This window comes from Drosophila nasuta, chromosome 2R (genome assembly GCF_023558535.2).
Source record: "Drosophila nasuta strain 15112-1781.00 chromosome 2R, ASM2355853v1, whole genome shotgun sequence".
In the NCBI taxonomy this organism is placed as follows: domain Eukaryota; kingdom Metazoa; phylum Arthropoda; class Insecta; order Diptera; family Drosophilidae; genus Drosophila; species Drosophila nasuta.
Window position 1 is genome coordinate 12,427,091 of NC_083456.1, and position 16,977 is coordinate 12,444,067.

Consider the following 16,977-nt stretch of genomic DNA (forward strand, 5'->3'; position numbering starts at 1 on the left):
ACAGCACAGCGGCTGTTGCTCACCCCTAACCGTTTACCCGCTAACCCGCTAACCCACTGCTTAACCGTTTCTGTCGACGACGCCAACGCCAACGCCTACTCAATCAGCGAATGAGAGAACCCAACTGCTGCTTTTGCTGCTGCCTTGGCTGCTGCTCAGGCATTGACTTTGAACTACAATTTTCTTAGGCGTGCAGTCAAGCGGGTTTCTGATGTTTACGGAATGTGTGAGCACAACAGAAAATAGTAAATAACGAGCGAGTGGAGACAACGACTGTGGGCAGCGGGGCAGCACAGTGGGAACCGGGTAGATAATAGTAGAGTTGCGGCCCGAAGTGAGAACAAACGGAACAGAAAAAAAAAAACAACTAAACAAGCAGCCAAATAAAAGTGAAATAAAAATTGAATAGAGGCAAACGCGACGCAGCGACGACGCTGGCGACGTTGGCGACGCTGTTGCTAGCGCCAATTGCTGCTACACGCTCCACACTACACGCTCCACGCTCCATGCTCCAAAGCGACGTCGACGCCGCTGCCGCCGACGCGTTAGCTCTTGTGGATGTGGATGTAAATGTCGGCCAGTTGAGCATTGGCTGTTAGTCATTTGAGTTCGTTCGGTTGGTGAACAGCAATACAGAACACAGCAAAACAGTACAGAGAACGCGATAGGCGACGTCGCGAGAACGCAACTGCACCGCACCGCACCGCACCAAACAAGAAAAAAAACCAAAACTAATAATTTAGATTATTTTTTGCGGTAGTTCCGAAGTACGCCAACAACCACGAAAGGAACCTCAAACCGCCAACAACAACAACAATTAAATGTGCGTTCCGCATATCTTACAAAGTATTTACCACAACAATTATTTCCTCATAATTCCGAAAAATAACGGAGATTTCAGTACAGCAAAGCGAAGCTGAGATCAAATCAAATATCATTTAAGAAGAATATCTGACGTCAGCAAATTTGTCAGATTCTGTGTTAGATGCGACATGAGCGCGCATTCGGTTTGCAATAAAAATAAGAAACAACAATAAATAGTCAACAATTTATTGGCTAAAAGTGCAACCCTTTCAAATCACAAGTTACTTTAACCATAATGAGTTTTGCAATTAGTTCGTTGCACACATTATATGCGTAATATGTCAACTAAAACAAGTTTATATAACTCTCGACTATTTGTTTAAAGATTGCCACTAAAAATAGCAGATGAATTATTTAAAAATTCATGCATAAAACACACAATGAAATCAAGAAACCTCCGACAAAAAAACACACATGTGAGATTCGAAAAGTTGTTGGCATTTGATCATTTTGAACTTGCTTCCAAAACGAATTCTTGGGAAATAATTTCCCCATAATTGATCACGTTTGAAGTTCAAATTCGAAGCAATATTGTCAGCAGTTTATTTTTCCGACTTGATTCCAAATGAAATTCTCGAATTTTATTTGGGGGCAATCATGTTCTCATGTTTATTATGAATACACACGCATTTTCACTAATAAATTCAAGTGGGCCTCCTCAAAGAAAACTTTGTCCCTCACACTTGATGTGTTCTTAAAAAAGCTCTATAAATTAAATTCATTTCATGCAGCTCTATCAAAAGAAATTCCAAATTCTGCTAAAAGCTAAAGTTATTAAAAGTTTTTCAACTTGTAGAATTCACTTTGAATTCGAAATAGAATTTGTATATTTTATTAGGTTGAAATTTTGGCAATTTCGTTAGTTTCGAATTCATATAAATTAAATTGTATATAAAAATAAATATACATACATATATTTCAATCGAAATTCTTGGCTGAAATTGCGAATTTTCAGATGAAAAAATTATTCCAATTAATTAATCGAATGACAAAATAAATATTTTTGTTTATAGATCATTCACTCGTATATTCCTCAGGGTGTCTCATGTTCGCATAAACTCTGCGAGCGATGAGCTCACTCGATGTTTCGAATCTGATGCAAAATATATGCGTGTAGTTTTGTCCAGTTTTGTTCCCATCTGAAACAATTGAGAGATAGTTGAATTACAAGCTCAGCTTTAGGTTTTAAAACAAATTAAAAATAATTCGCTGTTAGCCGTGTTTCAATTACGAGTACACAAAATGTACCACAGATGGCAATTAAATAATTGTTTGCTATTAACTGCGCCAGCTGAGAGAGTCAAGCTGTAATTGTGTCGCCTGCTCATTAAATATACACCCAAGGCGTATACTTAATATGGGTGCCAGCTTAACTAATGAAATTCGTTACATATGTACACCCTGTTAACCATATTTAATCAGTTCAGGTCGTTAATAATTTAATACATTTTCGACTGATTGCAAAATTAAAGTGCCACCGCGTCTGTCTTGGAACTGAAAGTAAAATACTTTAGTTTCGTTCTGTTAGTTGTTCTTCGATAAGCGACATGGAAAATTTCCAATCAAATTGTCATTGAAAATTGGCCCAAAAGAAGATGGAGGGGAACTGAAACTACGATTAGTTTTCAATTTTATTTATTTTCTTTCACTTACTCAAACTCTCAGTGTTCGTTTTGTTATTGTTATGCTGATAGGGACGCGTCGACGTTGTCAGGCAGCAATTGGCAAATGTTTTGAGAACTCGGTCAATGGGCGGGCGGTCAAATTCATGGCCGCCTTCGTTTCTTCCGCAAGCGAATCAAGCGTCTACTCTAACGAACGTCAATAAAACTGATGGCGCTGGCCTCTTTTTATTGTTTATTATTATTTATTATTAAGCGTAATAGATTTCGTTGCCGTTGTCCCTGTCACTGTTGCTGCGTTGCCAAGTTGGGCCCAGCCAAAAGAGAAGCTATACACGAGTAGTGCTGCTGAATTGTGTATATTAAATATAATTTATGCATGCTCGCACCCGAACCAACTCCGCCCACGCTCCTAAGTTCGCGTGTGTTGGCCCAATGAAAATGTTGATCAATTCCTGTGACACGCTCCCAACTGGGTTAACCGGCAACTGGGTTCCACTTCCCTTAATTGCCCTTCGAAAGCTTAGCTTGGACTCGAACACACAATACTCTTCTAATTTCCCATTGCTCTTTCTTCTACATTTTTGTTTGTATCAAATTAGCATGTTTAGCATATTGTGCGTTCAGTGGTCTTTTTCTAATTAAAAGACACAAATGCAAAACGGGGCGTGTACTCGATGTCACCACGCGGGGGACATCGACGTCGTTGTTGGTCATTAATATCAACAGCAGTCGCACACTGGGCGTATGATGAATGCCGGCAAAATAAATTATTCATACGCCGAGCTTTACGAGCTGAAAGATATTTCTCGCCTCTTCTCTTCTGCTTATCTTATCTGGTAACAAAACCAATCGCAGACAAACATCAAGCACTCTCTGTCTCAGGGTCAATATCTACTCTACGCTAAGCCTGATAGCGAAACATGAAACATCGGAGCACTTAATTGCATAACCAAGGAGTTGCCGTTGACTCATTCGACACCTGTTTGTGAGTCACAATCCCAATTACCTGATTATTGATCAAAATCATCACAAATATTATGGCCTGCCAGGTGGCCACCTAAACCTCTAAACATCAGTTATCAGTTGGCAAACAAAAATTTTGAATGAACTTCTGACTACCAGACGATCGTAATTTGTTTTTCTTTTTCTGCTTGCCTAATGTGAGTGTGCCAGGTGTTAGCCGCTTATCACTAGGCCATATCTCATTAACACACATACGAGTACACAGCTGGGCTTTTGCTTTGCAATTTATGGCTTTTATAGATAACTATTTATGTCTGATACTTTCTTTTACTTTATTTTTGCAACCGATAACACCTTCGGGAGTATTACCTATTGCCGAAAAATCATCGACGCAACGTGACATTGCTTTTGCAACCCATTTGTCAGCTATTTTAATCTTTCACTACCCAAAATTTGCGCACTGAGTCGTCTGCGTTATTGTTTTGCCCTTTGGCACTGCGATTTGTTTTCTTTTTTTGGCCACCGTATTGTGACATATTTATTCTTAATCAAAGTGATGAGATTACAAATTGCCACACGTAACTGCCTTTACTGCCTTTCTATTTTATGACAATATTATCTTTTAATGAAGCGAGGTAAACACATTTTAATTTACTTGCAAATCCTTTTTCACTGCTTTCACAGCAAATGTTTATTTTTGAAAGCCATATCATAAATCAGTTGCAAAAAGCTTTTTTAAATATGTATGCTTTATTTTTAGTTATCAATTTGATTTCCATTTCTTAATCACATTCCACAATTCCACAATTTGTTCTTTTTTCTACTATTCATAGTTAAGTTTTGTTTTGCAAAAGAAATAGGTAAATGAAATAGAAATGACGCTTTCGATTTCAGTGCTGCATATTAAAATAGAATGCTCTGGAAAAGCACTTCGAGGTGAACAAACTTGCTTATCAGAATTACAAGCAAAGTTTCTTCTGCGAAAATTGCGAGATTCATCCAAGTTATCAGATGAGTGTGGGTACTTTTTTTTTTTTGGTTTACGATTGCTATCTAGATTAGTTCTGTATCGTGTTGTGGAATAGTGACAATGTCGAAGCCAATTGGTTTTTATTTACAAACGAGCAGTGCTTAATAAGATAAGTTAAGAAAGTTGCGTAACTCCAAAACGAGCTGAGCTAAACTGAACTAAACTGCGATAAGAGACAAAAGGAATAGAGAAATCGGCTATGTACAACATTAGCAACAAGTTTGAACCATGCTAATGCCAAAGGCAAACTTGTCGAGTTCAATGCTTGACGATGATCAAAGTAGACCTGGGGAGACATGTGAGGCACATTGAATATTTTCACACCCATTACATACGGGTATAAATATTTAACTGCTGCTGCCTGGTTGTGTGTTTGCTCAAAAGTCGCATATAAATAGTTGATATTATGGCAGGCCTAAAGTTCAATTAGCACATCGGCGATGGTGATTTCGGTTACTCATCTGTTGAAAATTCTATCCTTACAGCAGATCACGATCACGATGTGCCTTTCAACGCCCACGCCCCCAAAGAGTGGACAGAGCAACGGCACTTGTTGCCTCACTCCCGAAGCCATGTGCAGCAATGCAACCAACAACAACAACAATAATGACAACAGCAACAACAACAATAATAATAACAATACGGATCAAACTGATACTCAGCTGAAACACAGAAGCCATGCCACAGATGCTAAACAAAACAAAACCAAAGAACAAGCCGATACAGATGATAATTTGGGCTACAAAGAGGAGAACGCAGTGTACAAAGAGTACGCCGACAAGGCTCAGCAAATCGCCAAGGAGGCTGAACAGAAGAAAGAAGAGGTGGAAGAGGAATACCATCCGCAGATCAGATGGCCCGATCTTGGGGCACAAACCTTTTTGCACGTTGGCGCCCTCTATGGTGCTTATCTGCTATTCTACGCCAAGTTCTACACATTCCTTTGGGGTAAGTAAACATTGCTTTGGGTTTAAATTTGTGGGAAACAAAATGGAAATTTTATGTGGGTTGTGGAATATATCAACAATTATATATATTTCAGTGGTTTCATGTTGGCTGTAAATAGTGATTTCTGCGGTATTCCCTATACTATTGTTATAAGAAAATATAAATTCTGAGCATAGTTACAGTAAAATGATTAACAAATGCCATACGTTTTTTGAATAAATGACTCATTAAATTCAAGCGGCTCATATATAATAAATATAGCTTTTCTTATCAAGAATTTGCAAATCTACTAGTTATCCGCCAAATAATATACATATTACACATATGTACGTACACATAAATTGTGCTGATATAGAAACCTTAGAGACAGCTCTATAAGTGCTATACCCATCGAGTATATATAGATTGGCTTATAAGGAAAGAGTTGTATGATAATAAATTTCAGTTTAAAGATTTCTTATCGTTTGAGGAAACTTGTTGAATTGGTGCATTCGTATAAATTAAAAAAGTTCTAACTTGTCCCATTTGATAGACAAGGTGATAGGTGAAGGTGATTTCCCCATTTAATATTTCTATTGAATTAGGAATTAATGTGGGAAAAGTCAACACCACATAATGTTTGTTTTTAATAATGATCAACCTACTATACAAATTAGTCGATAAATTGAGCTTAATATTAAACATAGTTTTATCTATTAATATCAATTAACAGTTTAGATTAAATATTTATTAAAATGAATAAAATACTTAGAGATAACTTTCCTAGTTAATATTCCGATGATAATTGTATTAAAATGTTTGAAAATGTTGGTTCATTTTGATCTACTACACAAATTAGTTGATTTGAGTATTAATAGAATACAATATATTCTTTAAACGTAATAGAAGTACTTGCAATACAATTAGTTCAGATCATTGATTGAGATTTGACATAGGTAATGCTCTATTTTCATCTATGTGGGGAAGTCATGTGGGTCAGTGAACTTTGATCGCTCGTAATTAAAGTTAACGAACGCTTCAATTGGCACTCATCAGTCGAAAATAAAAATCATTCGTCGATCGACACGACACAATTTCCATATGCAAGAGGCGAAAACTCTCTAGGTAAATGGGCCGAGGTCTGACGCATAAAGCAACTATAGGGGCATACAATATGTTGTTATATAATGAAGCATAGTATATGGTATGTTATGTCATCAGTCTCGGCAAAGTCGATGAAGCGCGAAGCAAAGTTCGCACAATGAATGATCGCCCCAAAAATTATACTAAATGCTGGCAAATTAATCGAAATGTTGTTGCTAATTCTTCCCTTCCCCCTTCTTCCTTGCAGCTGCCGTCTTAATTTTTGTCTCGGGAATTGGCATTACGGCTGGAGCACATCGTCTGTGGTCGCACAAGTCTTACAATGCATCGCTGCCACTGCGCATTGTCTTGGCCTTCATGTTCTCCATTGCGGGACAGGTGAGCAAGACACTTATTCCTATTATTTGCCTTGGCTAAATGATTTAAATGTACTTTGCAGCGCGATGCTTATACCTGGGCCCTGGATCATAGAATACATCACAAATTCTCCGAGACGGATGCCGATCCGCACAACGTGAATCGCGGCTTCTTCTTTGCCCACGTTGGCTGGCTGTTTCTCACGCCGCATCCCAAGGTGATTGCCAAGCGCAAGGTGATCGATATGTCCGATCTGGAAGCCGATGCGGTTGTCATGTTCCAACGCAAATATTATATACCGCTCTTTGCGCTCTGCTCGATCATCTTGCCCGTGGTAGTGCCCTGGTATTTCTGGCAGGAGGATCTCTGGATGTCTTTCTGGATCAACTTCACTATGCGTTTTACCTGGACTCTGAATGTGGCTTTCTTTGTGAACAGCGTGGCGCATATGTACGGCAACAAACCATACGACAAGTAAGTGAGGAAATATGTTTCCACTATTGTCTTTGCTATAAAGTGTAATTTCGCCCTTGCAGAAACATCTCATCCGTCGAAGTGCCAGTTGTTTCGTTCCTCGCCATGGGCGAGGGCTGGCACAACTATCATCATGTGTTCCCCTGGGACTACAAGACCGGCGAGTTCGGCAACTACACGCTGAACATCACCACCGGCTTCATTGACTTGTGTGCACGCCTCGGCTTGGCCAGCGGACGTAAGCTTATCTTTAAACCTTGTGTATGTGATCACACTTTAATTCCCTTTCATTTCTTTAGGCAAATCGGTGTCTCCTGACATGGTGAAGCGTCGTGCCGCCAAGTGTGGAGATGGCTCGCGTTTCCTCAGCGATGAGTACGCCCACAAGAATCAGGTCTGGGGCTTTGGGGATCGCGATCTGCCATGCGAGGATATTGTGGAACTGGCCAAGATGCAGAATTAGTATTAATCGTTGTATTAAACAAAAGCCTGTGTTTTACGTAGACTCATAAGTTATAGTATACTATATTTAATCGCACGTACCAAGCAACTCTGCACCACTGTTCGCCTTATGTCGTTGCTACATTGTTACTTACCCCAGGGCATTAAACTATTCTATTTAACAAACAGATACCTTTAATTAAATCACTTACAATCAAACCTCGCTAAAGACGAACATCGACAATGAAAACGACACGCGCGACGCCCCAAATTATTCGATCATGCATATGCAAGTGGGGGATCAATGGGCCACATTTAGGGTACTCTTGTACTCTTGAACCAGGAATGAATTACGCCGCGTTTTAGTAGCGCCTAAGACAGCGTGTGCAACAGTTCAGCAAGTATTTCAACATGGGATCCACGAGTCAAGCGAAAGCCAGCAAGGATATCTTGTCTTCGGAGGCCGATTTCAAGAAAAGGGATGCCGTCTGGCCGTTGGTCTTGTTCTACATCCATGTCTACATTCTGGGTACAACGGGCATTTATATAGCCTGGACAAGTGCATCATGGTCCACAATTTTATTCAGTAAGTTCAACGGGTTCAAAGTCTAGCTAGACAATTTCCTTACATTTCCTGATTTTGGCTTGACAGCTGCACTGACCACATTGTTGGGCATTTTGGGCGTCACTGTGGGCGTGCATCGACTGTGGGCACATCGCACTTTCACTGCCACGGCGCCGCTGCGTTTATTCCTCATGCTCTGCCAAACGATGGCTGGTCAGGTGAGTTAGTGGCGCCATCTATGTGGCGTTGCGACGAGCAAAAGATGCAGTGAAACCTTCGCTTAGCGCAGACAACCACCCAAAGCGGTTAACAACGTGGTTATTATGAATTACCGTTTACAGGGCTCGATCTACAGTCGCGTTCAGGCGCATCGTTTGCATCACGCTAAATTCCATCAGGATGAGGATCCGTATTACAGCAAATTGGGTTTTCTGCACGCTCAGCTGCATGGCAATCTGTTTCGTTATTCGCGTCAGCAAGAACAATTGCTGATCGAAATCGACATGTCTGACATTGAGAGCGACAAGATTGTGATGTTCCAGAAACGGTAGGAGATGTAATAACCTTAATTCATGAATGATGTTCTTCATATCTTCAATCCCCTACACAGCTTCTATGTATTACTCTACATTGTCCTCAATGTGCTGGTGCCCCTGAATACTCCCTTCCAATACTTTGGCGAAACCTTTGGCGTTGCCATGTTCGTTGGCTTCTGGCTGCGCAGTTTGATAGTGTTAAACGTGGGCGATTTGGTCAACTCATCGCACTTTGTCTGGCGCATTCAGAAGGACTTTAAGCCCACCGATTCGAATAGCATTTTCTTCATTACGAAATCGTTTTGGCCGCAGTTCCATTATCTGCTGCCCAACGACTATCAGAGCGGCGAGTTTGGTGACTATGCCAAGGGAACGGGCACCGCAATGATTCGTGTGTTTGCTGCTCTCAATTTGGCCAAGGATCTGCGCACCATTTCCTCGGTGGCGGTGCGCAAAGGTTTGGTCATGGCTGTGGAGACGAAGCGGCCGATAGTCGAGTGCATTGAGGAGCAGGTGAAGCTGGAGAAGTTGCCGGAAAATCACTTTCTCAATCGTGAAAAGTTCATGTGAGGCGGAGAGAGAGAGGAAGTTCACTTTTGGCTATCTAACATAGTATGTCTTTAAGCATTAAATAAACTAAAATAGCATACAAATAAAACCGCAGATTTATAGCCGAAAGGCAAAAGCCGTTAACACTAATTATTGGTGTAGCTAAAAGAAAACCGCTTCAAGTCTTGAACAAAGGTGCAGCTCGATGGATTTCCCAATGCGCACGATAAGACCAAAAACCAAAAGACCATCGAGTTAAAACCCACACTCCACTGGCTTTAACTTGGCCCTAAACACGCTCACAAATCAACATAATTACCGACCACAAAATGCCATTCGATTTGGCAATACGCATAGAGTAGATTCACTCCGACAAAGGCTTTCCCAAGTCTATCTTCTGTCCATCGTATCAGGTTCATTCGGATCACTTTGACGTCGCATCAGGTTTTCTGTTTTTTTTTTGTTGTCGAGCATAGTCGATAGATAGATCGCTGCGTTGATATTGGGGATGAATGATTGGTTGGGTCGGTCATTGCTTTGTGCAGGCACTTTAAACAAATTAAATGAGTCGCACTCAATAAATTATCACTAATACGCAATGTTTGCCCAGCGCTTGATTGATGCGTCAATATTTGAGCACTCGAAGCCCGCACAGAAGCCTGTTTTTCTCATTTGGCCTAGCTGCCAGCGAGTACTATAGCAAAGTACTTTAGGATCGACTAAAAGCCAGGCAGTATAAATCGCTATTCTATATATCCCCAGCAGGCAGCCAGCTATCCAATCAGTCAGTTAGTCAGTCAGTCAGTTGACTCAAATATTGACTAATTAAACACTCTTTGGGCTAAGTTTGCGCTTGAGTTACGCCTAATCAAGCTGGGCGCGGTCAATTCCAGATCCATTGCTGTCAAATAATGCTATATGAATGGCTCTTAAAACTATGGAAAAATTTGGCAGATTTAATAACTTAATAAGTGAACATGGAATCTTTTCCAAGTTGCTGACAGTGAAAGCAAAACCTATTTTAGAAGTTCAAAATAGTAAATGCAACTTTGGTTAGCTTACAAATTTATAACAAACTACAATTATGCTAGTTTAAATCGAAAATAATATTTCTTTGGTTCCACATTTATATGTTCAGCAGCTGTACCCCAATTGATTTATAATTTTTGTTTGAAGAAATTTGATTTTTTCTTTTGCAGATTATTTCTTAAGTTAGATACAGACTTTGAAATATAATTTTGATTTATGTGTGCATAAAATAATATTGTTATGAGCTCAAAATAAGCTATCTACTTTCTTTCATATTTTATTTATTTTATTCATATTCATTTATTTGCCAACAGCATTTTATTTTGTCTTCATTTTAAGAAAAGTTTACTTATTAATTATTGAATTTATATTTAGAATTAAAACCAATAAAAAATGATACAGTCGAGTGTGTTCGACTACACTCTAAATAGTATATGGGTAATTCCAAAACGGAATTTGTCCCGTGCGAGACTCTTTACATTGAAAATAACATAAGCTGAAACAATTTTGAAAATAAGAAAAGTTTATTTTTATACCTCTAGATAAGTACTTTAATTAGAGCTAAGAATGGTTTTGGAATTTTTTTTCTGTTTTGTTTTCTGTTGTGATAATTGCAAAAAAATGAACGAAATTATATATTTTATCGGAAAACAGATCAAGTTCCTAACATCAATCTTAGCTCTAAATATAGTGCTTATCTAGATATTTAAGAATAACATTCACTTATTTTTAAAATTGTTTCAGTTTATGTTATTTTCACTGCAGTGCACTATAAATTGTCTCGCACGGGACAAATTTCGCCATGGAATTACCCATATTTAGAATACAAAATATGGGCAATTCTCTAGAAAGTGCAACCGGCGCCAAAAAATTCAAACTCTATAAAAGCATGTTTTCTTCACATTTGTTTATAGGGAAAATATTACATTTAACTAATATAAACGATTTTTCCATTTACTCATAACACAATTTGAAAAATTTCAATGCAAAGTCGAAGATGAGCAAAAGTTCTGCTTTGAACATTTCTACTGCAAGTTTTGTTTTGATTCATTTCCTTAAAGGGAGTCAGTATGCATTGATACCCTTAGTTTAATATCTTGTTTAATATCCAAGGAATATACAAAATATATAAAAGAAATGATGCAATAGCTAATAACGGTAAATTTCTTTTCAGCTAATCAGCTTCTATTTTTGTCGCGTGCGACAGTGAAAAACAGCATTTGTTATGAGTGCATCTAAAGTTTTTGTCCATTGAGCATGCAAAATTGTGTCCAAACACATATTTTGTTACCAAATATAATAAAATAAAATTTGGATGAATATAAGCACAACTTAATTTTTAAGAATTTTTAAAAGTTTGTCGCGTGCGACATGGCAAAAAATTTTTTTTTTTTTCGTTAAATTATTTTTTTTTTAATGTAGATGATGCATACTCTTTTTATGTGCAAAAAACAATATAAATTTCATGTCATAAGCGCCAATTGAGACTTTGTCATTATAAACAATGATAGAATGAATGTGCACAATATACCGGGTATAAACCAAATGAATTTGTTTGGCTGAAATGGCCAACAAACGAAATCTACTAGAGCAGTATATTCATAAAAAAAAATGTTTTGACATTAATGATGTAATTTAAGATAGGTAATTATGTTTCTAATGTACATGATATGAATATATTACGTTTTGTTTACCTTTATTAAAGTTATTTTTAAAGTATGAAATTTCAGTTGAAAATAAAAATATATATTGAATATATTAAAAACTATGAAAATGCTTCATATGCTCTTCAAATGAACTTAAAAGTAAAAAAAACAGCATAAAAAGTATGATGGAAAAATGTCGCGTGCGACATGTCGCGTGCGACAGTGATTAAAATTTAATTTAAAAAAAAACAACTTAATATTTTTAAGTCAAACCAAATACACTATTTAGATAAATATATGCATAATACATTAAAATTAATTGCATTAAAATCTTTCATCACGTTCCGCTGAAGTTAGTGCTTGAACTGGTTTTTGAAAAAGTAACTTCTGTTTTTGTCGCGTGCGAATGCGCAACATTTTTGCAATTTTCTTGAAAACGAACAATTGCCCAAAATCCATCTTAGCACTAATTATAGTGCTAACCGAGAGCTATAAGTTTCAATTTTTACAAAATTAAAATAATGTCGTGGCACATGTTTTTTTTCAGTTTGAATGCGTACAAATGTCGCATTCGACATCAGAGAATTGCCCATATACAAGTTTGTCAGTCAAAGATACTAAGACAGTAAATATCATCTACAATCATAAGTACTGTAATTATTATGCTATTCGATATTTTCGATTTGCTGGTTCTGAAGTGAAGCAATTTGTGTTTAAAAGTTACAAGTGATGCCGAAAAAATTATAGATCCAGTGTTTCTTACAGACAGACAGATGGACAGACGGACATAATCTGCAATATGTGTACTTTATGGGATTGGAGATGATTGCTTCTGTCTGTTACGTACATTTCCTGTAGCCACAAACTTATAATAATACCCTTCTACCCTACGGGTTGTGGATTTCTTCTCTGAATTTCATAAGATTTCTACATTGCAAATAACTTATATAATTACTAAAAACAACTTTCTGTATAGTTATTATTAGAATTATATCTATTAGAGTATATATCGAATATAAAGATAACTTCAAATGTTTGCCTAAGAAGTTTGGACACTCAAAGTGTCGCTACTCATATTTTTCAAGATTTATTCATAATAAATATCTTATATAATTACTAAAACCAACTTTCTATATATGTAGTTATTATAAGAATTATACCTATTAGAGTATATATATCGAATACAAAAATAACTTCAAATGTTTGCCTAAGAAGTTTGGACATTCAAAGTGCCGCTACTCATATTTTACACCTTCGCACATGAGTAAACGTACATTGTGTGTGCCTAAGCCTAAGACTTCTATGCATCCATTTGATTTGAAAGACCTATAAAATCCGTACAATTGTGGGTATTACACTTGCTGAGTTGAGTTGAGTTGAACTGAGTTGAGGTGAGGCACTTGTACCAAATCCTAATGGCTGTGAAGTGATTACTAATGAATTTGCCAGCTAAAAGCCGAAACGGCGCTGCGTCTGTGATTGTGACTGTGACTCTGACTCTGTCTGTGGCAGGCATAAATAGAGACACATCGAGACTGTCTATCCATACATCAATGGATACAAACATAGGTATGTATGCGAATGAATAATATGAGTGTGTTGTGTTGTGGATAGTTTTTTGTTCACGCCTCGCTTAAGCATTGAGTTTGTTGCAAATTGCACTTGCGTTATGCCTGCTTTTGCGTTTTGTTATGTTAATTTACCTTTTTTTTGTAAGCTGTTTTTAGTATCGTGTATGTTTTGGTTTTCTATTTTTTTTTAGTTTTAGCTTTTTCGGAGTGAGAGAGAAGAGAGACACAGTCAGTGAGCCGAGCTGAACTGAGCTGAGCGACAGTTGAAGGTTGCAGAGATACGCAATTTATTGTTGACTGCTTTAACAACAAATTGTGTAATGTTTATTAACTATTTACAAGTAATGCCTATGGCTAATGCAGAGCATTTTGGTACCGGAACGAAAAGAAACGCAACCGAATGGATGCTGCTTCGAATATGCTCGCAGCTCGGAGAACGTATTCGTAGTGAGTACTCATAAATAACCCTGAGCAGCATTCAGTCTTGGCCAAAAGTAAAGCCTAGCAAAGCAAAGCCGAGCAAACTAATCGTCGACAAATTGTTTATTGAATGGCTTCAATGAATGGCTTTTGATTGTGGTGGGCATGGCCCAAAAAAGCGGGAAATCATTAGTTCTCGATATTTACCGAATAGTATTTCGAATAGTGTACTTACCTTTGCTTTGTTTAGTCACTGATTTTACTATATAATAGTTAACAGCATTGTTCATGCATACATATATTCGCCAAGAATTCTTTTTGGGCTCATAATAAACGCTGACGCTGCGTAAAGTTGGCTAAGTGAAGCTGCGCAATAAATCACAAGTCGCTTTTGACTGATTGTGAGTGCCAGAATGAGTGTGTATGAGTGTTAAAGTACGAATACGAGTGTTTTAAACAGCGAATACGAATCAACACTCAGCGAATTGTCTACTGTTTGAGACAGCGTGTAAGCAAATAAAATAAATTGTCAATTCTTTATTGCCACCCTCTCTTTAAAAACTTTCAAGGTCTTCTCTTCGACTAAAGAACTTGAAGAATTTACACAATGTACAAAGTAATATACTAATTTAAGCAAGTGACATACATACATGGTTATTTGTTAGAAACTGATTTCAGCATTTGTCGAAAATTATTGCATTACTCAGCTAAACTACTGACATTTTCAAATATTAAGTATACGTCATGTTCTTATTTTTATAATAAATCCTACATGCTGTTTTTCCTTATTTAAATTTCACATTTATTTAATATAAATAATTAAAAGTATAAATTTCTATTTATAACTTTGCTTGTATATAATTTCATTTAATTTTGAAATCAATTGAAAGCACTTTCTCCTTATTTAAATGCATTATTTAATCGGCATTTCAAAATAAATATTCATACGTGTTCTTAATTTTACTTATATCTTTTCCTTAACAATTTTGTAAAATCATTCACACATTAACTATTAGAATATTCACTGCAAAGCTGGAAGCTACTTTTGCTTATATAAATAAATTAATTTATTTTGTTATAATCTAAAAATAAGCATGCAAATATCATTGTTTTGAATTTTACTCTTATATTGAATTCGGGGATTTATTTAGGTTTATTTTTAAGTGCAGCAAATTTACCAAAAGGCGAGAGCGGGTTTTCCTTATTTGAATGCATTACTAAGCTTAATTTATAATATATATATCCGAGATTGTTTTTTTCCTTTTTTTAAATAAATTTACATTTTTAATTGGGCGAATAATTTGGGAATCCATATTATATAATGCATACAGTAGAAAGTTATAATTAATTAAAAATAAATATACGACGTGTTCTGCGATTGGATTTGTTTTTCTATGTTATATAAATTTTCATTTACGATTAAATAGTTGCTCGCATGTTAAATGCTAGAAATGGTTGCTATTTTCCTTAATTTTAAGCTAAATAAATTGTTTTTTTTTTAAGTTAATTTACTATTTAAATAGAACGAATAATTTAGAGTATTTACAATATAATACATTATTAAGTTCGAAGTAAATGATGTGTTAAAAATAAGATAATATAATTTGGAGCTTGGAATTCTTTTCACTTTTTAATGAATTAAATAATTTGAAAGAATACTAAATACAAGAATTATTTTAATACATTATTCAATTTAATTTGGACATCAAACAAGAGCGTGTCAAAATTTGGATTTACAATACTGATATTGATTTTGTCTATTTTATAAAATTCACATATGCAATTGAATAATTTGATAGAATATGAAATAAAAGAACTGAGTGCTGTTTTTCCTTCCTTATTCATTATTCAGCTTAATATGAACATCGCACCAGTTTAAAAGTAAGTATACGTCATGTTGGTATTTGGTTAATATAATTCTAAAATTTGGCTTCCTCCTTTGTCGATAAATTGTAGTTACGATTGCATTGCGACGCTAGGCACAGAATATATTAAGGAATTTAACATTTCAATTGACGTAAATTGAATTTCATTCGCAGCACTATGAACTCTAGCTTTTCTTGCAGTGCACACTCCTATGCTAATCTCCATTCAGTCACTCACTTAAGGTGTACATTGTCTTTAGTTTATGCACTATTTTATTTCATTTTGTGTTCGTTTTTCGTTTTTTTGGTTTTTTGTTTTTTTTTTTTTTGACAATTTCAAGCTGATGCTGAGCACAATTTGCTAATGTGTGAAGCTTGCAACATAACCAACCGAATGTTTGGGTGTCTTTAAAGTGCTTGTGGGAGGTGAAGAGGGGGGAGGAAGGAAAATGTAATAGTTGAGTTGAAAGACTGAGACTGAGACGATGACAGACAGAGCTCTGAATAGTCGCAAGTATTTTCGGTGTTTCGTTTACGAGGCGGGAGATTCCTTTTAATGCTCGCTTTTTATTTTAGTTCGCCGTTTTTTTAGTTTTTGTTTTTGGTTTTTTTTTGCTTTTGGTTTTGTTGCCTTTTAATTAAGTTTGGTTTTTGTCTTTTGTCGTTACGTAAAGAGAAAGCAACGCAGTCGCTGTTGTTATTGTTGTTGTTGAACTTCATGATCATCGAACGGTTTTTGACTTTGGTCAACAAAAAAGCCAAAAACTGGAGAAGGCCACAAAACGAAGCGAGCAGCGACTCGTTGTTGTTGTTGTTGTTGTTGTTTTTGCTGCTGCTACTGCGAGGGGAACCCAATTTTAAATACACACACACATACACACACGCACATCCCATTGTGTGTGTGTTTTCTGCGATTTTGAGATTTTATAGGAGAGATTGATTGAGAAATTTCTACATACATATTATGCAAATACAATCAATAGGGCAGAATCAGTCGCTGGGCTGTTTTTA

At 36.6% G+C, this 16,977-nt stretch overlaps 2 protein-coding genes across 5 annotated transcripts; both read left to right on the forward strand.

Annotated features, from left to right (window-relative positions):
• Positions 1–590: 590 nt before the first annotated feature.
• LOC132786915 (acyl-CoA Delta-9 desaturase) lies at positions 591–7,973 on the forward strand. 4 transcript variants are annotated; one of them, XM_060793648.1, is made up of 6 exons: positions 591–823; positions 4,968–5,430; positions 6,761–6,891; positions 6,953–7,344; positions 7,407–7,582; positions 7,644–7,973. In XM_060793648.1, the coding sequence occupies exons 2-6, from the start codon at positions 4,983–4,985 to the stop codon at positions 7,805–7,807; spliced, it is 1,311 nt and encodes a 436-aa protein (XP_060649631.1). In that variant the 5' UTR covers positions 591–823; positions 4,968–4,982; the 3' UTR covers positions 7,808–7,973. The 4 variants fall into 4 exon arrangements, with proteins under 4 accessions (XP_060649631.1, XP_060649630.1, XP_060649632.1 ...); XM_060793647.1 differs by having other exon boundaries at positions 4,971–5,430; XM_060793649.1 differs by having other exon boundaries at positions 745–846.
• A 163-nt stretch (positions 7,974–8,136) lies between these two features.
• On the forward strand, positions 8,137–9,571 carry LOC132786916 (acyl-CoA Delta-9 desaturase). Its single transcript, XM_060793650.1, has 4 exons — positions 8,137–8,371; positions 8,438–8,568; positions 8,692–8,897; positions 8,961–9,571. The coding sequence occupies exons 1-4, from the start codon at positions 8,197–8,199 to the stop codon at positions 9,454–9,456; spliced, it is 1,008 nt and encodes a 335-aa protein (XP_060649633.1). The 5' UTR covers positions 8,137–8,196; the 3' UTR covers positions 9,457–9,571.
• Positions 9,572–16,977: the final 7,406 nt, after the last annotated feature.

Bases quoted from the DNA above. Each gene is read 5' to 3' on its own strand.
- LOC132786915 (XM_060793646.1), top strand. From the start codon at position 4,923: ATGGTGATTTCGGTTACTCATCTGTTGAAAATTCTATCCTTACAGCAG. The intron at 6,892-6,952 runs GTGAGCAAGACA...TGTACTTTGCAG, and splicing joins TGTTCTCCATTGCGGGACAG to CGCGATGCTTATACCTGGGC. The intron at 7,583-7,643 runs GTAAGCTTATCT...TCATTTCTTTAG, and splicing joins CCTCGGCTTGGCCAGCGGAC to GCAAATCGGTGTCTCCTGAC.
- LOC132786916 (XM_060793650.1), top strand. From the start codon at position 8,197: ATGGGATCCACGAGTCAAGCGAAAGCCAGCAAGGATATCTTGTCTTCG. The intron at 8,372-8,437 runs GTAAGTTCAACG...TTGGCTTGACAG, and splicing joins ATGGTCCACAATTTTATTCA to CTGCACTGACCACATTGTTG. The intron at 8,898-8,960 runs GTAGGAGATGTA...TCCCCTACACAG, and splicing joins ATTGTGATGTTCCAGAAACG to CTTCTATGTATTACTCTACA.